At 45.2% G+C, this 21,077-nt stretch overlaps 1 protein-coding gene across 2 annotated transcripts in view; it reads right to left on the bottom strand.

The window, feature by feature from the left end:
• The window catches only part of DCLK1 (doublecortin like kinase 1), a 1,249,627-nt gene that overhangs the window by 154,230 nt on the left and 1,074,320 nt on the right, over positions 1–21,077 (bottom strand). For both annotated transcript variants that reach the window (XM_086935106.1, XM_086935105.1), the window contains exon 12: positions 11,458–11,591. In XM_086935106.1, the coding sequence (XP_086791232.1) occupies positions 11,458–11,591 (134 nt within the window). The remainder of the gene's footprint in view (positions 1–11,457; positions 11,592–21,077) is intronic.

Here is a 21,077-nt window from a genome sequence, read left to right as displayed (position 1 = left end):
ATCGCGCAAGAAATCACTGTCCACAACTTCTTTCAAGAGCAAGAAAGGCCAATTTATTTAAGACAGGTGTGTAAATCAATATCTGTTGAACACATTAATTATTTAATAAATTCAAATCTTTACAGCATGACTAAACATCCCTACCTAACTAAAACCAGAACCACTAACTCTTGAAGAATACCCCCTGACTTTCCCAATAAACTACCCTTTCAGGATGGCCAACCCGCTCTAGGCTGCCCACCCCCACTAGAAAAACCGCCTACTAAAGAACCAAGACACCTGTCCTAAAAGTGGCAAGGCCCAAAGGCCCGAGCAGCGCCTAGGACACTGCAAAGTAAAACCTAGCTAGAAAAAAGGGGAAGGGTGGGTGGGGCAAAACGAACCTCCCTTCCTTGCCTCCCCCTACGCACTTCCCTTTTCCTGCCTCCAGCCCCTTTTATAACTTCCCCTCTAATCAGCCACACCTGCCCTGTCAGTTCGTGCCTCGTGCGAACGCACCCAGGGAGAGACCGGCTCGCGCCTGGCTCTCCCTGGGTCCCCCCTAATCGCATTATTGGTGTTTTGAAAAGATTAATGTTTAAAACCAATCCATGATTTATACTGACGTTAACACTTGTGTATGGACCGAACATGGCAAACACTATGTGGGTAATTTTTAGGTTTTGCCTGGCGAAAGCTGCGCTTTCTGCGCAGCTTTTTCGCGCAGGCGAAAACCTGATGAGAACAGTAGTGTGCTTTGGCTCGGCCCTCGTCATTCATTGGCTGGCTCCGTAAATGGAGCCTTGCCATTGGACGAGGGGCCTGTCCGTCAATGCCGGACCAGACACGGGGGCGTTCCCGACATTCTTTGGCTTTTGCCGACGTCACGCGACGCCGGGAACGCCCCCGTGTCTGGTCCGGCATTGCCGGCACTTTTGCGTCTCTTCTCCCCCGTTTCCCGCCCCGTGACTGGCCGGCCGGCCAATCCTAGCGCGGCCGGCCGGAAGTGCCCGCCCCCGGCAGCCCGAGGGAAGAATGCCGAAGAGCCCATCGAGAAAATGACTGTGTGTCAGTCTGGCCTTTCCTGATAGCAGTATACGATACCAGCGCATTGCAGGAGTTCGGAAGGCCTGTTCAAGGGGAGCTTCATTTGCCAGCCCTTTGCGAGGTAGAGTTTTAGGCGAAACATCTTGGTTTCGTTCACACATTTCCCTTTCTTTTTAACTTGTATATGTTTGGGTCTCCTCTAAACCAGTCGATGTCAGAGGCAGCGCTTCTCGAGAACAGTGAAATCGATTCACTCAGATCAATGCAGCGCTTTAAGGTTCATTATTAAAACTCGATATTGTTGTAGAAAACCAGTAAAACGAAGGCCTTGAGTGAAATGTAAGTGTGAGTACAGAGTACGGAGACCCGGGAGCGGCTGCCCATTGAATCTCGCTGCTGTCGGAGGCTGCTCCCCAGATGGTGCCACAGGGGTTGATTTACAGATTTCCCGGTGGGGGTGGGAGGGTCAGATTCCCTGGAGCCGGAGGCCTCGGTGTGACACGCTTCTATTGTACCCTGTGAATGGGATGAATGGGCGCCAGTGTGGGAACCTCCGGGAGTCTCAGGGCCCAGCTTCAGAATCACAGCCCCTCCAGCAGACCACGGGTCTAGGATCCATGTGAGGGGGTGGGAGGAGAGGGCGCGGGGGCTTGGAGTCTAGAGAGGGTCAACCTCTGCCCGCCACCCCCACCTGCCTCTTGCTGCAGGTGACAGCTGCGGGAGCGGGAAGGGGAGAGTTGTTAAGAAGCACACACGTGGAGCGGGTGGGAGCTGCGCCAAGATTCCCCTCGGAGTAGTGGGCGCTGTATAAATGTTAATAAAAATAAATAGGGAAATATTTTGTTGCTCTTCGGACTGGGTTCCCATCTCCACGTGCCTTGGTTATTTTGCTACAAAGTCTCACGTGCACCCCATCCGAATGTGTAAACACCTTGGTGCTTATTTACAAGCCCCTTGCGCCACCCGCACGTCACTTTTCCCATGTTTAAAATGACGCAAAAGTGGCGCAAGAGGCTTGTAAATAAGCCCCCTGGTTGTGTAAAATCTCCATTTCTACTTTGGGTGTAAGAGGCCCTCGGCACCCGGCGTCGCTTTGCCGAAGTATCTGAAGACGTAAGCACGGAATTGTGCTTTTCAAATTCCCGTTTTTAATATATTGGACCCCCGGGTGTTTCCGAGGTTGTCTACAGCCCAGTCTGACATGTAAAATGTAAATGTAAATGTAAATGTAAATGTAAGGTGTTTTGTAGCGCGCTCAATTACTACCGGAGTATCCTGGCGCGAATGACCGCTGGGGAACCCGTCCTGGCTTTCCCTGTGAGATGGTCCCATGCTGGGTATCTCCAAGGTGAAGCCAGGCATCCCCAGCGTCTGTGGGGGGCCGTTGTAGAGATGAGGCAAGCTTAATGCCCAGAGTTACCGAGTGTGATCACTGCCCAAAGTGGGCACCGAGGCGAGAATTATCAGTCCGCTGACCCTGGTCCTCGACCCTGCCGCGTCGGCAATCGAACCCTGGTCCCGGGCCGTTCTCAGCCTCCGGGTCTGCCGCCTCTAACCAGTGAGCCACACCTCTCCACATGATATAGCCCCGGTGCCACTCCCTCCGGTAGTAATAACCTGCCCCGTTCTCGGGTCCTGACAGGTCCGGCGCACTGAGGCCTCGCCACTGCCACAGGCTGCTCCCCAGATGGCGGCTGCAGATTAACCCATGGGAGGGTCAGATTCCCTGGAGCCGGAGGCCTCTGTGTGACACGCTTCTATTGTACCATCTGAATGGGATGAATGGGCGACCGTGGGAACCTCTGAGAGTCTCCGGCCCCAGGGCCTGCGGCAAGAGCGTGATTCATCCGCAGACCGCGTTCGCATGGTATGGTCGTTGTCAGAGCATGCTGGAAACTTAGGGGGGGGGGGTGATTGAAGGTACTTCCTATTACTTACATCAACTACTACTTAGTTCAATTATGGGTAGAACAGTAAGAGGTCAGAAGACACAAGGAACCCCCCCATGCAGCACTTGCCTGTAGTGATAGCTGTCACAGAGGGCTGTAGAGCCCAGGAAGTGTGTGTGTATGTCGGTGTGTGTGTAGGGTGGGGGGGGGTGTTGGAGGGGGTGTAGCTGCGAAACACACCTGGTGGCAGTAGTTGCAGTCGGCAGGCATCCGGGTAAGCGGGGATACACCTGAAGAGGGATATTTGCCGACCTCGCATGCCTGTACCTGTAGGTATTAGGAGTGGGGGTCGTGGGACAGACTCGGAGAAAACCCCATGAACCCAACTTCCCTGTACTGTTGGGAGTCATAGGCAGCCCTGCATATCACTCTGTGGGTGTCTGAGGCAGAGGAGGACGTTGGAACCCCCCCCCCCCGGCCTACCCCCCCCCCTCCCCGCCTGTAACTGCAGGTGCCATGGGTTGGGGTGCAGTGAGAGGGGCAGCGCTTGAAGACAGCACCTGTCTGTACCGGTGGACCTGAGGGTGCGTGGGGCGCGCAGAGAAGAGCACTCACCGCAGACACACCTCGCCTCAGCAGTAAATGTCACTGGGGCACCTGTATCCCTCTCCGCCCACTCTTTTTTTTTTATTTCATAATGATCCATAACATACCACGGTTTTATGACTCTTTTCTTTGCACACCTGCTCCTTTTACCCCTCCCCCCACCCCACTTACCAGCTGCAGGTTTGAAGCTTTTCACCTTACCTGTTGCAGGAATAGTTGAGTTAAAGGGCTAGCAGTGTCATGTTTCAGAACCACTCTCCACCCGATACTCCTCATGCCCGACACTCCACCCACCAACAATTATCTAGTCCCTTCATGTCAGGTTCTCTTTCCAGGCTCTAGAAAACTGGAAAGAACCGGTTTGAATAGTAGAAAGTAGAGAGCTTGTGGAATGTGCATGGTCGCCCTTTTGGAGACCTGTCTTCGGCTTCATGTATACCCACCCGTGCCTTTGATCAATCAATCAATCAATTAAACAGCATTCGTAAAGCGCCAGACTGTCACCCCTATAGGTATTTTGGCGTTGTATCTCCGTCGAACTGCCAGGTCTTGATGGAACCCTGCTGGCACAGCTGCACATTTAAAGAGGCCTACGCTGGCACTTTTTAGTGGGCGTGGCATCATTTTAATGGGTACCACTGGTGCTACTCATCAAGTCAGCTCAACTTTTCACGAGACTTTACAGGCATTTTCTTAGCCACACTTCAATGTATTTTAGGAAACAGTACAGGTACTTCTGTGTTTTTAACAGGACTGTTTGGCTTCAGTGAAAGATTGCTTGAGACTCTACAGCAGCACTGGAAGCTCTTGGAAGCCTCTGAAACCATCGAGCTGCAGATTCAGAGTGGAGCTGCAGAGTGCAAATTCAGAGTGCAGAGTGGAGCTTCAGAGTGCAGATTCAGAGTGCAGAGTGGAGCTTCAGAGTGCAGATTCAGAGTGGAGCATCAGAGTGCAGATTCAGAGTGGAGCTTCAGAGTGCAGATTCAGAGTGGAGCTTCAGAGTGCAGATTCAGAGTGGAGCTTCAGAGTGCAGATTCAGAGTGGAGCTTCAGAGTGCAGAGTGGAGCTTCAGAGTGGAGCTTCAGAGTGGAGCTTCAGAGTGGAGCTTCAGAGTGGAGCTTCAGAGTGCAGAGTGGAGCTTCAGAGTGTCAAGAGCAATGCCAATAGCTCTAACTTTAACAAAGGCAAAACCATTGCATTGTAAATGCTTGTTTTGAATTGTGTATAATTCCATTATTTGGCGTATGAGGTGTTTAGAACAGGTGAGTGTTGAAAACCAATTCCCAATTCTTCAATTGCTGAAGTTAACATTTGTGTACAAATTAGTTGTGGAAACCACTAGTTCCTGTTATTTGTCTATGTTGTGCCTAACCTGCTGTCTAAGTCACAGGACCTAAATGGTGGAACACAAGGTGACCCACTACGAATTTCTGTTAGAAACGTATGGCAGGATGTAACAAGGGACAAATTAGCGGGACGAGTCCTCTGGGGTCCATGGCTGGGCACGAAACGTGGCACTCGCCTGTGTGTTTTTACCTAGGAGCTTGTCTGCTTTCTGAGAAATCTGGCCAGTGGAGTGAGTTGGCAAATGACACTGCAAGACCATCATACATTAAGGCCATGCAAAGTAACCAAGGTGTTGTGTTCGCAGAAGGACTTCCTATTGACTACCAACAAATAGCCACAACCCACCACAAACTTCACCATCTTCTAGACAGCATTCAATCAATGATTCAGAAAAAAACACAGCACCGAAACAACACTCATTGTGGCCACAGATGACATTCAAATCATCCTGGAATGTAAAGAAACAGCGGCCCTCATCCTGCTCAACCTCTCTGCAACCCTCGACACTGTCTCCCACAACACCCTCATCAAAATACTCCACGAGATTGGCATACAAGGATCCACTCTCAAATGGATCTGTTCCTTCCACACAGGAAGAACCCAAAGGGTCAGGTTGCCACCTTCACATCAGAGACCAAGAAACTGATATGCAGAGTCTCACATGGATCATTCCTCAGCCCCACCCTTTTCAACAACAAATACATGACACCGCTCACCAACATCATCTGATCACAAGACATCACCGTCATCTCCTTGCCATTGACACTGAACTCATTCTCTCACTCATGGAAAAGACAATAACCTCCAGAACCAACTTCAGCAACTACATGATAATGATAGCAGACTGGATGCGAACCAACTGCCTGAAGCACATCTCCGACAGGACAGAAGTACTCGTTCCAGGGAAATAGATAATTTTATACCACTTATAAATTATTAATCATATCAAAGCGTGCAGCCTGGTCTGCTAACTGGTTATATCAACATATATAGTGCACTAAGAATTAGACAACGGTAATAGCCCTCTAAAGCACTTTAAAGTTTAACGCATTTTCCCTTTGAAAAATCAAAGCTCAAGCAGCCGACAGACGTATGAAAATTCTATTCACAAAAAGTGGTTGCAAACAACTCACCAACGTTTTGTGAATAGAATAGTATTTGAGAACTGAACTATGTGCTAAGAGTTCTGTTTGCAAAATTCCCATTCGGAGTGAGTCGCAATACAACCTACCTCATTACTATTCATGAAGTATGTTGCAAATAGCAATCAACTGCAATTGGTGTCTATCAGTGGGATAATGTCCTGCTGGGGCCACCATGACTGTTCTTACTTTTCAAATATTTTTCTTAAATGCAGTCTGTTTTATGTGAAGGAAACAGGATTACGTTTAACAAAAAGAAATAATCTTTTTTGAAATGTTTGAACGTAGGGAATGGTCTCTTGCACCATAGTCATTGGTCCACTAACTTTTTTTAACATCCCAAAGGGATCCTTTACCTTTCGCAAATGTGTCACCACCCCAACTCGGGCATTGGTATCTTTTCCATGTTTTGTCTTCAGATTTGGGTCACAAATCATGGCCACATTGCTTTGCGAGTTACAATTTTGAAGAGACACCTTAAACACGCCCCTTGCAAAAAACGATTTATTATGTGTTTCTAACCACTTACCGAATCGCAAAATAGGTTTACTACAAATCAAAAGGCCATTTTGTAGTTGCAAACTATGTGAATTTGTAAATTGCAAGCTTGGCAACTGCAAAATGATTTGTACATCTGACCTCTAACTCTGTTTCATCTTACTTCCACAGAAACGGTTGTGCAATCATGTAGGAGAAGGATCTTCCTCCGGCGGTGGCTCTGCGAATTCGTGGAACGGTGGCGAGGGCGAGGCTGGCGGATCGGAGCTGGCAGGTGGGTGTGTAGAATGTGAGGCGGCTGTTGAGGTATTTGGGGCCCATGTCGTGGAGAGCCTTGTGTGCGTGGGTGAGGAGTCTGAACGTGATCCTCTTGCTGACGGGGAGCCAGTGCAGGTCTCTCAGATGGGCAGAGATGTGGCTGTGACGGGGGATGTCCAGGATGAGTCGTGCAGAAGCGTTCTGTATGCGTTGGAGTATTTTCTGTAGTTTGGCTGTGGTTCCAGTGTAGAGGGTGTTTCCGTAGTCCAGTCGGCTAGTGACGAGGGCCTGGGTGACCGTCTTCCTAGTTTCAGTGGGGATCCACCGGAAGATCTTACGGAGCATGCGCAAGGTGTTGAAACAGGATGACGAGACGGCGTTGACTTGTTTGTTCATCGTGAGGGAGGTGTCCAGGATGAATCCCCGGTTGCGTGCATGGTCCGTGGGCTTGGGGGCGGTGCCCAGTGCAGGGGGCCACCAGGAGTCATCCCAGGCGGAGGGGGCTGGTCCCAGGATGAGGACTTCCGTTTTCTCTGAGTTCAGTTTCAGATGGCTGAGCTTCATCCATTCCGCGACGTCTTTCATTCCATTCTGGAGACTGGCTCTGGCGGTGGCGGGGTCGTTGGTGAGGGAGAGGATTAGCTGGGTGTCGTCCGCGTAGGAGATGATGTTAAGGTTGTGTTTGCGTGCGATGGCTGCGAGGGGGCTTAAGTAGACGTTGAAGAGGGTCGGGCTGAGCGAGTATCCTTGAGGAACGCCGCAGATTACTTTGGTGGCTGTGGATCGGAAGGGTGGGAGGCGGACTCTCTGGGTTCTTCCGGAGAGGAACGAGATGATCCACTCCAGGGCCTTCCCTTGGATACCGGTGCTGCTGAGGTGCTGTATTAGTGTGCGGTGGCATACATTGTCGAAGGCTGCTGAGAGGTCCAGGAGGATGAGGGCAGCTGTATCCCCGTTGTCGAGCAGGGCCCTGATACTGTCGGTGGCTGCGATGAGGGCGATCTCGGTGCTGTGGTTTGCTCGGAAACCGGACTGCGAGGGGTCGAGGGATCCGTTGGTCTCGAGGAAGGCGGAGAGTTGTTTGTTGACGGTCTTCTCAATGACTTTGGCAGGAAAAGGGAGGAGCGAGATGGGGCGGAAGTTCTTGAGGTCCGTGGGGTCCGCAGTGGGTTTCTTCAGGAGGGCGCTGATCTCTGCATGTTTCCAGCTCTCCGGGAAGGTGGAGAGCGCGAAGGAGCTGTTAATGATGTTCCGGAGTTGGGGTGCGATGGTGGAGTCGGCTTTGTTAAAGATGTGGTGTGGACAGGGGTCGGTTGGGGAGCCGGAGTGGATGGTGTTCATCATGCGGTGGTGTCTTCGGTGCTGACCGGGGTCCAGGTGCAGAGGGTGGTGGTGGGGGGCGCTGGTTCAATGGTTTGGTGTGTGGACTGTGCGTCAAAGCTGTTGTGTATGTCCGCGATCTTGCGGTGGAAGAACGAGGCGAGTGAGTCGCAGAGGTCTTGTGAGGGTTCGATGTCGTTGTTGCAGGCGCTGGGGTTGGAGAGCTCTTTAACAATGTTGAAGAGTTCCTTACTGTTGTAGGTGTTGTTGTCTAGTCGTTCTCTGAATGTTGTCCTTTTGGTGGTTTGGATCAGCTGGTGATGTTTGCGGATGGCGTTCTTGAGGGCTGTCATGTTTTCTGTTGACTGGTCGTGGCGCCAGGTTTTCTCGAGGGTGCGGCAAGATTGCTTGGAGTTTTTGAGGTCGTTGGTGAGCCATGAGGCTTTCTTGCTGCCGGGTCTGCTGGGAGGTTTCTTCAGCGGTGCAAGGTCATTGGCGCAACTGGTGAGCCACTGTGTGAGGTTGCGGGCTGCTTCGTTGGGGTCCGTTGTGTTGGTGGGCGGGTTCTGGCTAAGGGAGGTGGTGAGCTGGTCGGCGGTTATCTTGCTCCAGCTTCTTTGGGGAGCCTGTTGCGGGTGGTGGTGGGTCGCGGTTCTCCTGAAGTTGAAATGGATGCAGCTGTGATCTGTCCAGTTTAGTCCGGTGGAGTGGCTGAAGGAGATGTGCTTGCTGGAGGAGAAGACGGGGTCAAGCGTGTGGCTGGCATAGTGGGTGGGGGTGTTCACCAGTTGCTTGAGTCCGAGGTTGGCGAGGTTGTCCAGCAGGGTGGTGGTGTTGTTGTCGTTGTTGTTTTCTAAGTAGAAGTTGAGGTCCCCTAGGAGGATGTAGTCTGAGGAGGCGAGGGCGTGCGGGCTGATGAAGTCTGCGATGGCTTCGCTGAATTGTGTGCGTGGTCCCGGGGGTCTGTAGATGAGAGTGCCTCTGAGGGTGGTTTTGGGGTCAGTGTGTATCTGAAAGTGAAGGTGCTCGGCGGCGGTGAGGGTGTCTTCGGAGTTGGTCGTGATGCGGATGGTGGTTCTGTGGACGATGGCGATGCCACCTCCGGTTTGGTTGATGCGGTCCCTCCGGGTGATCTTGTAGCCTTCCGGGATGGCTATGGCGATGTCGGTGCAATCATGCACATTACTACATTTGCTTGTGAGTAGATGATAATGCAACAATGCCCACACTCCCCTGGTAATCACCACTTTTACTACTTGGCCTTACTGATTAGTAACAATATGTTAAGTATACTAAATGTGACACACTGTCAAGAAGCTCAAGGTTTCTAAACCTACAACTAATGTAAAAAGAAAAACAACAAGGCCTAGAAAGCAACATGCTGTTTCAAATTGCAAAAACCACTAGCAATGTTTCAATGCTTAGTTTTACTCTCAGTGTCACACACAAGGCAATTACATGACACACCTAAACACATTGAAAAGATGAACATGTCACATATTAGCAATTTCAAAACCTAGCCGCTCTTGTAAATTAAAAAACAAATAAAGCGCCTTCCGCTGCTGTTTGCAAGGCTATTGACAGCACTGTACACAGGTCCAAATGGATAGCTGGTGTGCAGCAGCACAGGATGACCAGCCCAGAGTACTGACAGAATTCTTGATAACCTTTTGATAACGTCTTTAGGTGCTGCCCAGTGCAGTTCAGAGCTTGAAGATAAAATATATTCCTGCCCCGTGGAGCTTTGCGCCCAGGAGGCCTTGAAGGGTGTGTAGCTAAGCAACACTTTAGCAAGCCCTTTAGCTGATGGCACAAATTGAAACAGTAGCGAGTTTCAACTTTCCCTAGCAAGAAAAGTGCGCAGCAACTGCTGCTGGAATTCCAATGTTGCTCTTATTTTCCTACGAAAATGTCCTGCTTACTCTGTTCCTGGCGCTACCTGAGCCCAGTGGTCGCAAGTGCAGTGCCAGGGGTCGCAGAAGCAAACCAGAGGCAAGAACTGTGACTCCTAAATGACGTCTATGTATTTATTTATGATATTTATAAAGCATAAAGGCAGGGGACCGCTGCATGAATCACTAGATACAGGCTTCTAAGGCAAGGAAGGAGGACATGCAGGCATGCTTACAATGAGAAGTTAAGTCATATTATGTGAGAAATAGAGATAACAGTACTGTACAACAGAAAGAATAATAAGGGAAGGGACTATTTTCAGTTATGAATTTGATAAGTACACTTTTATTGCACAGAACTATACGGGCCCATATTTACTAACACTTTGTGTTTACTTCACAAACGTTATACATATCCAGCACAAATTTTTGTGTTGGAAGTTACTTTCTAATACAAATCATGATCCAACATAAATCATCATCTTGGGGAACGTCGTTTACGACGCAACTTTTAGCTCGCCGTGCTATTACAACGCGGTTTTTAAATCGCATTCTATTACAACGCATGACTCCGGGGGGGCGCTCAAGGATAGGGAATACTTTTAATTTACTATCCAACACCTTCCCTAGTGTCAACGGGGACTGGTGTTGGAATAGTAAATTAAAATATTCACTATCCAACACCCCTTTGTATTATGCGTTGTAAAAGAATGCGTTATAAAAACCGCGTTGTTACAGCATGCATGCTAAAAGCATGCGTTGTAACAACGTACATCCCATGATCTTTGTTGTAAAATTACTTATAGCAGTCCAAACGTTGTGCTTCTTTGCGTCCACGGGAAGTAGAATGGGTGATACATGGGTGTTACGTTTTGACACAAATCCCTATCTACTACCAATGGAGAGTCAAGGAATTGCAGCAACAAATGATGCCTCCTCGAGGCAGATGCGACTATGGAGCAAGCTGTAAAACTCTTTAAATTTTCCCTGCCTTCCATTGTGCTGCATTATACAGCACACATGCAAAGCGGGAAAAGTATGAAAGGATCATTTTTGTGTTGGAAAAGGTTCCTTTCAGCACAAAACCTATGATTGATAGTACGCACACACCCTTGCACTACTTTGCAAGTATGTGTGCCTTGGTAGCCTACATTGTGCTAGGGAGAGAGGGAAATCAATCAATCAGGATTTATAAAGCACTGTTAATCACACAATAGGGTATCCAGACACCATATCCTAGTAAAACAGCGTCATATCTTAGTAAATATGGCACTGCTCTGATCTCTCTGTTGCACGCAACGCAGCACAGCAACCTTCAATGCTGCATGCATGAAAAGTTACTAAATCTGCACCTCGATTTGTTATTATCGTTACAGCGTATAAGTACCACTAGGTTATTAATAATTATTTTTTTAAGATTAATTTTTATCAATAAGCGGGAAATTGATTTCAAGAGCATGGAGAATAAAAATGCCTTACCCAGTTTCAGCGATGATTTCAGGGGCAACATATGTCGGGGTCCCACAGACAGTGTACAGAGGTCCATCCACTATTGTCGCCAGCCCGAAGTCTCCCAGCTTTAAGGACTTGCTGCCATCTTGGTGCTCATAGACCTAAAACCGCAAAAGAGTTTAAAGAAAATATAAAGTGCCAGAAAACATTATGCCATTCTGCTAACAGACAGAAGGACACAACTGAAAATGTGTATGCATCAGCAGGCTGCAGAAAACATAACGTAGGAAATGTTTCACAAATTAATTAAAACAACCAGCCCAAGAGATTCAAATATTCCCACGGAAGAGGGGGTCCGGGTGGGGCACGGAGGCCAGTGAATAGGGGGGGGGGGGGGGGGCGGTGTCAGGGTGTTTGGAAGGGGAACAGAGCCGGAGGCCGCCAAATCCCTGCCAGGGGCCACCACGCAAATATGTATCCATCCTCAGAGGATTATTATATTAAGGATATATAATGATGTGGTGTCCCCTGGGCTTTGGTGGCCCTGTGCAGGTGCACAGCTTGCACAAGCCTAAGACTGCCCTTGTTTGTATTCTAATATGCCACCTATAAATAGAAAAATCGATGGTGGGGGATGGTTGCGTATGCCCCTACCACCAACATAGATGGAGTTCTGTAATGGCGTCGGCTGCTTATCACTGGTATTTAATTATTTCGAAGTTTTACACAACACCCTATGTTGTACGGCAGCAACGTTAAAGTGTACCTGTCCACAGGAGGATGTATGCAAAACAAGAAAGATTCAAGAGAGGGGAGTACACCATCTGGCACCCATCAGACATTGTCCTTGGCCAGGCTTCTGCAAAACAGTTCTGAAGAGTTTCGTTTTGGCAAATGCCTTACTGCGCATGTGTTTTTGTTCTGCCCTCTGACCCTGATACAGGGAGAGCCACAGTTTTGTCCCCTGTACCCCGAGTGATGGGGAGTTGTAATTTTTTCCAATCAAGTGTGAGGTGGATGACCCGGAAATCCTAGTGGGTGCTTTAACGTGTTCCTATTCCTGCTAGTTCTGGCACATTCTGACAGTCTGATTTGAACTGTCTAAAACATATTTTGGTAGGTGAGCAAGAGAGGGAAAAATACAAAATTGGGGAAAAGTAAAGGAAAGACAGACAAACCATTGCAAAGGAAGAAAGCAAGAAGGCAGAGATTGTCTGATAGTGAATGAAAGAGCCATGAGTCGATTCAAGACTATGAAGCCATGTTATTCGGTGCATCAACATTTAAAAGCACTGGCTGCGGATCTGTGAGCAGAGCTTTGAGCACTGGCTCTCATTGTATTACAAATTAAGCACTGGCCCAGCAAGCAAATACTCAGGCATAAGATTTCTTAGTGCTATAGGAGAAATTGACTGTTTGGTAGGTTGGAAATGCATTCTGAAATTACAGAGCTTGTGGATTGCAAGCCAAACCGAAGTAATTCCAAGCTTTGGCTGTTAAGACCCAAAGGGCTCGGCCTGCAATGCAAGTTGCCTATGAACCAGCAGTAGGTGGGCTGAACTAGAGCAAAGTGTTCTTGAGGGGCATAGAGAACAAAGTGCGTGCTTTTGACATTCTCAACATTACAATGGAGGGCTTTGGAAAAGGCACAGTACCTTGAACAGTCAACATTTTTGTTTGGGAAAGACAATGTAAAGACTTAAGATTGGAGAAAATTCTAGACCAGTTACTTAATATAGCCTTATAGCCCTTCGTAGCAGGCTTTACCGGCTATTAAAAGCTGTTCCCAAGTTAAAGCCCCGAGCCGAAGGCGAGGGACTTTAAAAAGGGACGGTACTTTAATAGCTGGTATAGCCTTGCTACGAAGGGCTATTAGAAAATTCTGCCACTAGAGGGTAGAACGTTCTAACAAATAAAAAAAAGGCTTCTCGAAGCTCGAGGCGATTTAAATCCCCTCGAGCTCCGAGAGGCCTTTGTAAAACATTGGAATGTTGCTCTGCGGGCCTTTACTGGCCCGTAGAAGCAGAGATCACTCTATTACCTTCAAGTACCAACATTCCAATATTCTAATATAGCCTTATAGCACGCCATAGCGGGCTATACCGGCTATTAAACCCGCTGAATTGAGGGACTTTAACGAGACAGCAGGACTTTAATTGCCGGTATAGCCCTGCAACGAAGGGCTTTAAGGCTATTGAACATTCTGCCACTAGAGGGCAGAATGTTCTAACAAATTAAACAAAGGGTTCTCGAAGCTCGAGGGGATATAAATACCATCGAGCTTCGAGAAGTTTTTGTAGAACATTGGAATGTTGCTCTGCGGGCCTTTACTGGCCCGTAGAAGCAGGGATCACTCTATTGTCTTCAATGGAGCTCCCAAAATTCCAATGTTCTAATAACAGTTATACATTTTATACATTTATGACTGCACCTGATGCACTAAATAGGGCTATTTTAGCTAAATCAAACACAAGAATAACATATTTTGTGAAATCATAAAACAGTATGGACTACTCGAGAGACCCTTAAAACCCAAATTTTCTTTGATGGCTTGTCCTTCATGACTTTAATGGTCCCTATTTCATGCCACCTAATAAATCAGGTTCCAGATAGCTCCCTGTAGCTGTCTGAAATTGCATCACATCTATCTTCTAATACCCAATATTATGACAAATATGGTATCAACATATCAATAGAATCATTCTGAATTCATTTTGTTGGCTTATAACATACTGAAGGTTGCCAATAAAGCATGGATAATTTAGCAAGCTCATTTTTAATAATTAAAATAATAATAATAATAGGTCATTTATAAAGCGCATGGCTGCACAAAACTGTGTATCCCCGCGCTAACCGCGCTAATAATAATTCATGTGAAAAGTATGACATGAATGTATTAATTATATGATTTTAGCTTCACTTCTATTTTACAGCTTAATTAGATAAAAGCTATCATTACAGCCATAACTATATAATCGTTGATTGGACAGGACACTCCTTGAACTGTGTTTTTCCACACAGGAAAGATCGTTCAGATTGTTTAGGTAAATCTTGTATATATTATTTAGAAAAAAAATCTTTCAGGAGCCGAAGTACCAGCTATAAAATTAAAAAGGCACAGAGATATCCTCATACATGAAAGAATATTTTCCAGTGACGGCTGCTGGTGCAGGTATGGACAGTAAGGTGATGGGGCAGTGGGGAGTCGACAGACAACGACGAGGGAAAATAAAATACATAAAAATGAAAACTACTTACCTTTCCCTCGCAACATTCTTATTGGTTTTCTATTTTTTTACATTTTATTTTCCCTTGTCGTTTGTGGACTTCCCCGACTCTCTCTCCCCCACCCCCACCCCCCCCCACCGCCCCCGCCCAACGCTCTTACCTGCTCTGGCCGTCACTGAATGACTCAAACAGAAGAGTGGTCCATCTGCTAGATCAAAAGCAAGCATCAAGCAGATTATCTGTTGATAGTACAACACTGCGAGTCTATCTTGTCTTCATGAGATTTGCCTCTCTAGGCAAATCATGTCAAATGTTTGGTAATCTACTGCCAATAGAAGTATCATATGTCATTAAAAGTAGAATGGTGTATAATGCATTTAATTGACTGTAATCTCGTACAGGAGAGGGAACACGTGTGGGTACATCAGATATGCACAACAACCAAACAGGTAACTTTGAAACATTAGAGCAAATGAGAACCACCTGACTTAATTACCAATCTTATAAATAACAACAAAATACATATTTCCATAAATCTAAAAAAACATAAATTTAAAAGAAATTGAATTTGGCTTTTCATGAATTGGAAATTACTGTTCACAATTTATAAAGCTAATTAATGGTGGTTTACGTAAGCCAGAATATCTCCTTATTGTGTTAATGCCATATGGACATTAAATACCAGTCGGAGGATAAAGGTAATTGCTGAAATGAATAGATCTATAAAGAGTACGAGGTATAAACTGAGGTCACAATGTGAACCACAGATCTTCCCTGCTCCTGATTTGAGCTGATAGCACTGCTAGTTTATACATGTGCAGTTAAGAGTTCATACCTATATTGAAAACACGGTAGAAGATACTTAACTAAGAATCTACTTGTGGGTTTACTTATAGATGTATTTAATACGAATGTGTTAGCCACTGGGGAGGGGCGGGTTACTAAAATATGATACAAAGCAGAACATGAACCAAAGGTGCTGTGCTGAGGTGCATCAAAGGAAGTGTGAAAAACAGTGTAATATCTACTAAGATATAGAGCTGCTTTTCTCCTCCCTCTATGCTGACGGACATTAGACTGCCATGGCCAACAAAAACATACCATAGTGCAAGTGTATGTTCTTTCTGTCCAGCACAAAAATTAAGCTTAGTAGGATGCAAATCTCTTGCGAACCAATTTCTTGGGAAAAGTGAGGGACATATACGACTCCCTTTCAGGCTCAAGAGACTATATGGCAATATAGACAGCAGACCAAGAATCAATAACATTAAATCAGAACTCCCTACTTTACCTGCAATTAACCAGAGAGGAGGTTATGGCTGTGGCAACTTCAGTGAAGCAGGGCGCACCGCTTGACCCCGCTCCAGTTAATATTCAATTGAGGGGGGGGGGGGGCAGTGTGATACTCTCCACTCTGACTGATCTGTATATTCTTTCCCTGAAGAACTGTAACGTTGCTGAGGAATAGAAACACGCCAACATCCGCCCGCTACTAAAGAAGCCTAACTTAGATCCTGTGACGATAGGGAACTATAAACCCATCTCCATACTTTCTGAAGTTAGTAAAGTTCTGGAGAAAATAATCAATAGACAAATGGTCATTTTCAGAAAGAAAGGTTCAATTTATCCGAAAAAGGAAGTAGTGATCTTGTCCCAAAGACTTGTGGAAATTGAAGCAAAAATAATATAAGATAATAACAACAGGCCTAGTTTACAACCTTTGGAGAAACAAGATTTTTACTTGGTTTTACTTGGTTTCAGTGGGGTTACTTTTATCTTTACTTCACTTTCCCTCTCTCTCACACACACACACGTTCTCTCTCTGTCTCACAAACACCCTATCTAGTTTCCTCTCGCTCATTCTTTCTCTTTTGATCCTCTCTGTCCACAACGTGCCAACCTCTCCTCCTGCCTCTGCCAGGCAAGTAAGTTCCTCACAGCAGGGATTAGCTGCTAATACTATCTGTGCCTAAAAGTTCAAATCTGTACTTGATTCCACCAGATACAAAAGTAACATTTAAGATAGTGTGCTGCTGAATATATTGGGGATGAAAACTCTATTCTCTTCATATTTGGGAATTTTGTAGATCTCGCTGTAAGCATAATTGTCTCATCATACAGTTGAATACTCTTTTTACTGTTTTAATGATTTTATTAGTGTTAATAACTGTACAATATTGCAGTTTCAATAATGACATCATCCTAAAAAGAAAATAAATAATTTAAAACATTTTGGTCTCCTTTCACTTGTTACTGGTCCAAATAAATTGCTTTTTTTCTGTTTCAGCTGCTTCCAAATAAAAACAATGTAAATCTAACATGTCTGTGCTTGCAAATGTGGAGCTTTTCGCTTATCCAAGCTTGCTTTCCAAGTGCATGCGTCAAGATGCATGTGCTGGCAATCTTGGATTGGGTTTTTTATTAAGTAGAACCCACTTAAGATGATCGCTGATGCTCATGCGTGCTTTTTTACGCACATAAGCATCATGAAGCATGCACATACACATTCATTGTGACGTGTGCATTCATCAAGACACAGGTGGGCATTTTTAATTTACTGATTTAACATGCTGGAAGGCTATGTTAGACTGGTAAATTAAATGTTAAAAAACTGTGAAAATAAAGGAAGAGAAAAAGTAAACACATGCATTCCCATGGAGTGCTCCATAAAAAAAAAATAAGCATTAAAAAAGTCAACAGGTCTGGCTTTTGAATAGCTACAGTACCTCAAGTCATTACTAGATGTCTCTCTTGAGTCAGAAGTAGGGTTGTATGAAATGCACATAGTTGCTTTTGTGTAAATTCATTGAATTTAAGCTAAATTACAGGAAATTATGCGCAATTATGTGAAATGCTAATCCATCATTTTGATCAATAATTTATTTTAAAATATGTCCCTGTGTCAATTTTTCACATAAGGACGCATTTAAGTAAAGCACAGCCAGCAACAGCAGCTCACGTTCTGTTGTTTGGTGCGTTCGCTGAAACATTTTAGTGCATGTAATTACATAAAGTGGCGTAATGGCATCATTGCGAGATTGTCGCGTAACAAGCGTAAGGTGAAATTCTTGCAATTACACATATATGCAGGCATAATTTTAAATCTCACCCGGGCCAAGTCAGAATCCGTAGTTTGAATTCTTTGACAAGGCTGCAGTCCTTCAAGACTTTAGTAGATGGTCCTCAACTGCAATTACTAGATGTTCATCTTGAGTAAAAAACAACTGCAAGAAAATTCTTTACAAGGCTGCAGTGACACAAGACATTGCTAGATGCCTCATTTGAGTCAGATCCAACTGATACCTCAAGCCATCAATAAGTGTCCATTTCAAATTGGTTTCAGTTGCTTAAAATGTACTTCACAAAGCAGTGGTGGTATGGCTTCTACAAATACATTTTCATATATACTTTTGATACTTTAATGATTTGTGTTTGTTTTCAATAGGATAAATGTATATACCAAATATGGTAAATGAGGAGTGAGTATGCCAACGTTTAATAAATGTTTTGATTACTACGAAATATATGTGAGGACCCGTATGCCTAACAAAGTGGGTTTTCACTGGCACTATACTTGTGTGCCAGTAAACTGAAGTTGATTGTGGTAAAATCTGCCTATGGCTGAATCTGTACTGCTACACTACCTTGTGCTGTGTGCTGTGGTAAGAAGAAGCAGAATGTCAATTTCAGTTTAAAAAAACAAAAAAGATATTTGATGAAAAGTCATGTTACATATTTTACTATGATTTTAAGTGTGGTTGGCAAAACATTAGAAAACCTACAGTACCTCAGATCATTATTAGATTTCCCTCCAGAATCAGATGCAAAAATCTTGTCGTTCACAAAGCTGCAGTAGGTCAAGTGGTCAATGGATGCCCTCTCAAGACAGATGCAACTGATTCAAATGTCCTTCACAAAGTTGAGGGGTGCGTTTCAACATAAGAATGTACATATATACTTTTGCTACTATTATGATTTGTGCTTATTTTTATAGGATAAATAAATATGCCTAAACTGGTTTATGATGATGATTCAATATTAGATATTTAAATACATTTTTGATCGCAATTGAAGTAGATGGTGATGCTCTACTGTGCATTGAATGCATATACTTGTGCTGTGGTGGGAGAAAGGAGACTTCGTTTGATATTTGGGCAGCCCAATGGATAAAGAGGGTTGATTCAAGGCCTCTCTGTATGTGTGAGAAATAGGTTCTGCCTCATGTAATGTCCCAAATTCTTTTACTTTTCGGACTACCTGGTTAATAATCCTAGCATACGTGCAGTAACGTGCCACTGACTTACACTGTAAATACCCACTCACATTATAAGGCCTACACCAACCCAGCACATATCCCTGTAGGGTCCCTTTTGTGACAGGCCACCAACGCACATATACCAGACTGAGTTAGATTGTAGTCAAACACACTCAGCCAGCACACGTCTTCATGTGCAACCACTCCTGTTCCTCTTAACTTAGCTGTGCAGCAGCAGACCTTATCTTAAAAAAAAAACCAGGACACTCACCGAAGTCATGTAAAAAAAAGACGCCAAAAATAAAACTTGAAGATAGTAAGTGAACCCCCTATATTCCTTGGACTGCTGTAAAAACTGAATGTTACATTGAGGCTTATGGAAGGCTCAGATAAACTTCTGCCATAGTGTCTCCACTCTGGCAAAAAAGGCCACTGGAAGAAAAAGTGGAATACAGCGAAAAAGATAAAGATACAGCAGGAGCATAGTCATCTTTATAAGATTACAGTGACCTTTTAATCCCCATGCAAATGATTCCAATTAAGAAAGACCTCCACAGAATGTTGAAACAGCTTTCCATAGTTATACTCCAAAATATCCTGAATACTAATTGCCAAGGTAGACCAGATTTTCAACCCACCTTTGATCCTGAGCTGGCAAAGTCACATTGGATCAGATCTGAGTCTCATCAGATTTCAGCTTATAGCCAACAACTTCTCCGAATGATTTGGCTGCATCTACCACTGCCCTAAATCCCCCAATTGGGGCAAATGTCAAAATTGTTCTTTCATCCGCATATGCAAGAATTTTCACTACATACCTATGTAGCCTCATAGATGATATACCGTCATTTCGTTTAAGGGATTGAATGAACGACACAAATGCCGGGATAACAGACAGTCCTGCCGGGTACCACGAAGAATAGAAATAGAGTAAGAGAAAAGACCAACACTGCATAGCCTGGCTTTGAGGCCCTGCTAAAGGCGCTGAACCCTGGAAAAAAAACGGAACCCAGACCAGTGGACTCCATTACCTCCCATAGGAAGGGCCAGGAGAACCAATCAAAGACCCTCTTGGTGTAAAAACAAATCATACCAAACAGGCTCCATACCGCCGAGGCCACCAGGAAGGCCATAATTGCTGTGTTGACATTTCATTTTGTATCACGGGCCGGGATAAAACCATGTTGCTTTGGGTCTACCAACTGCGAGATTATTGCTGACAACTGATTAGCAAGAATGTGAGTATAAATTTTAGAATCAGCATTGATCAAAGAAATAGGACGATGTGACCCGCAAGAGGTAGAAACTTTACCCTTTTTTGGAAAGACAACAATGTTTGTCTCCCACCTAGACTCGAGAAAATTTTCAGAAATATCAAATGATTTAAAAAGACCACTCAACACTGGGGACAGGATCTGTGAAAAAGTGATATACAATTCCGATGGTCTCTGAACAGGACCTGATGCCTCCCCGCTGGCCAGGGAACTGAACAAGAGTGATAGGTGTCTCCAACTTAGACCGCTGAGCATTTGTCACCCAGCAGTTCGAATACCGCTGAACAAATCGAGCGATATGCTCAGCGGAAGAAAGGCAGTCTTCCCTATAGTTAAGTGCCAAAGACTTACACTATAAATGCCCACTCACATTATAAGGCCTAAACTAGGCCAGCACGAATCTCTGAAGGGTCTTTTTTGTGACAGGCTGTTTGTGCGCAGATATCAGACTGACTTAGATGGTAGTCACACATGCTTAGTCCACACACGTTTTCATGTTTCTTTAAAAATGTTCCTGGGCAGTTAACACTCTCAATCCATTTTAGCAGGATTTTCAGTAAGTGAGACTGAGGTAGTGAGGCTCACTGAAAGCAATAGTACATTATGCATTATGAGAAACTTTCCACTAAAGTACAGCTCCGTCATAGTTAGACCTAGAGACTAGTGTGACAAATTGATCACATGGAAAAAATGGACCTTATTGGCAATTTCAATGTCACTTTTGTCAAATCTCACTCTTTCTTGTACCTGAGAATTTCATATTTCTCTGACAACTTCTAATTAGATTCCAGGCCTTAGTTCTCCATGCCGGACCAAGTTATTTATGCTGTTGGCCAGTTGGAGAATCAAAGGTCTACCCACACAATAGGGCCAGTTACCTGAACTTGGGC

Source organism: Lissotriton vulgaris, chromosome 8 (assembly GCF_964263255.1).
Source record: "Lissotriton vulgaris chromosome 8, aLisVul1.2, whole genome shotgun sequence".
Classification (NCBI taxonomy): domain Eukaryota; kingdom Metazoa; phylum Chordata; class Amphibia; order Caudata; family Salamandridae; genus Lissotriton; species Lissotriton vulgaris.
Note: the sequence above shows the minus strand (reverse complement) of the source record. Positions and strands in the feature narration are given on the sequence as shown.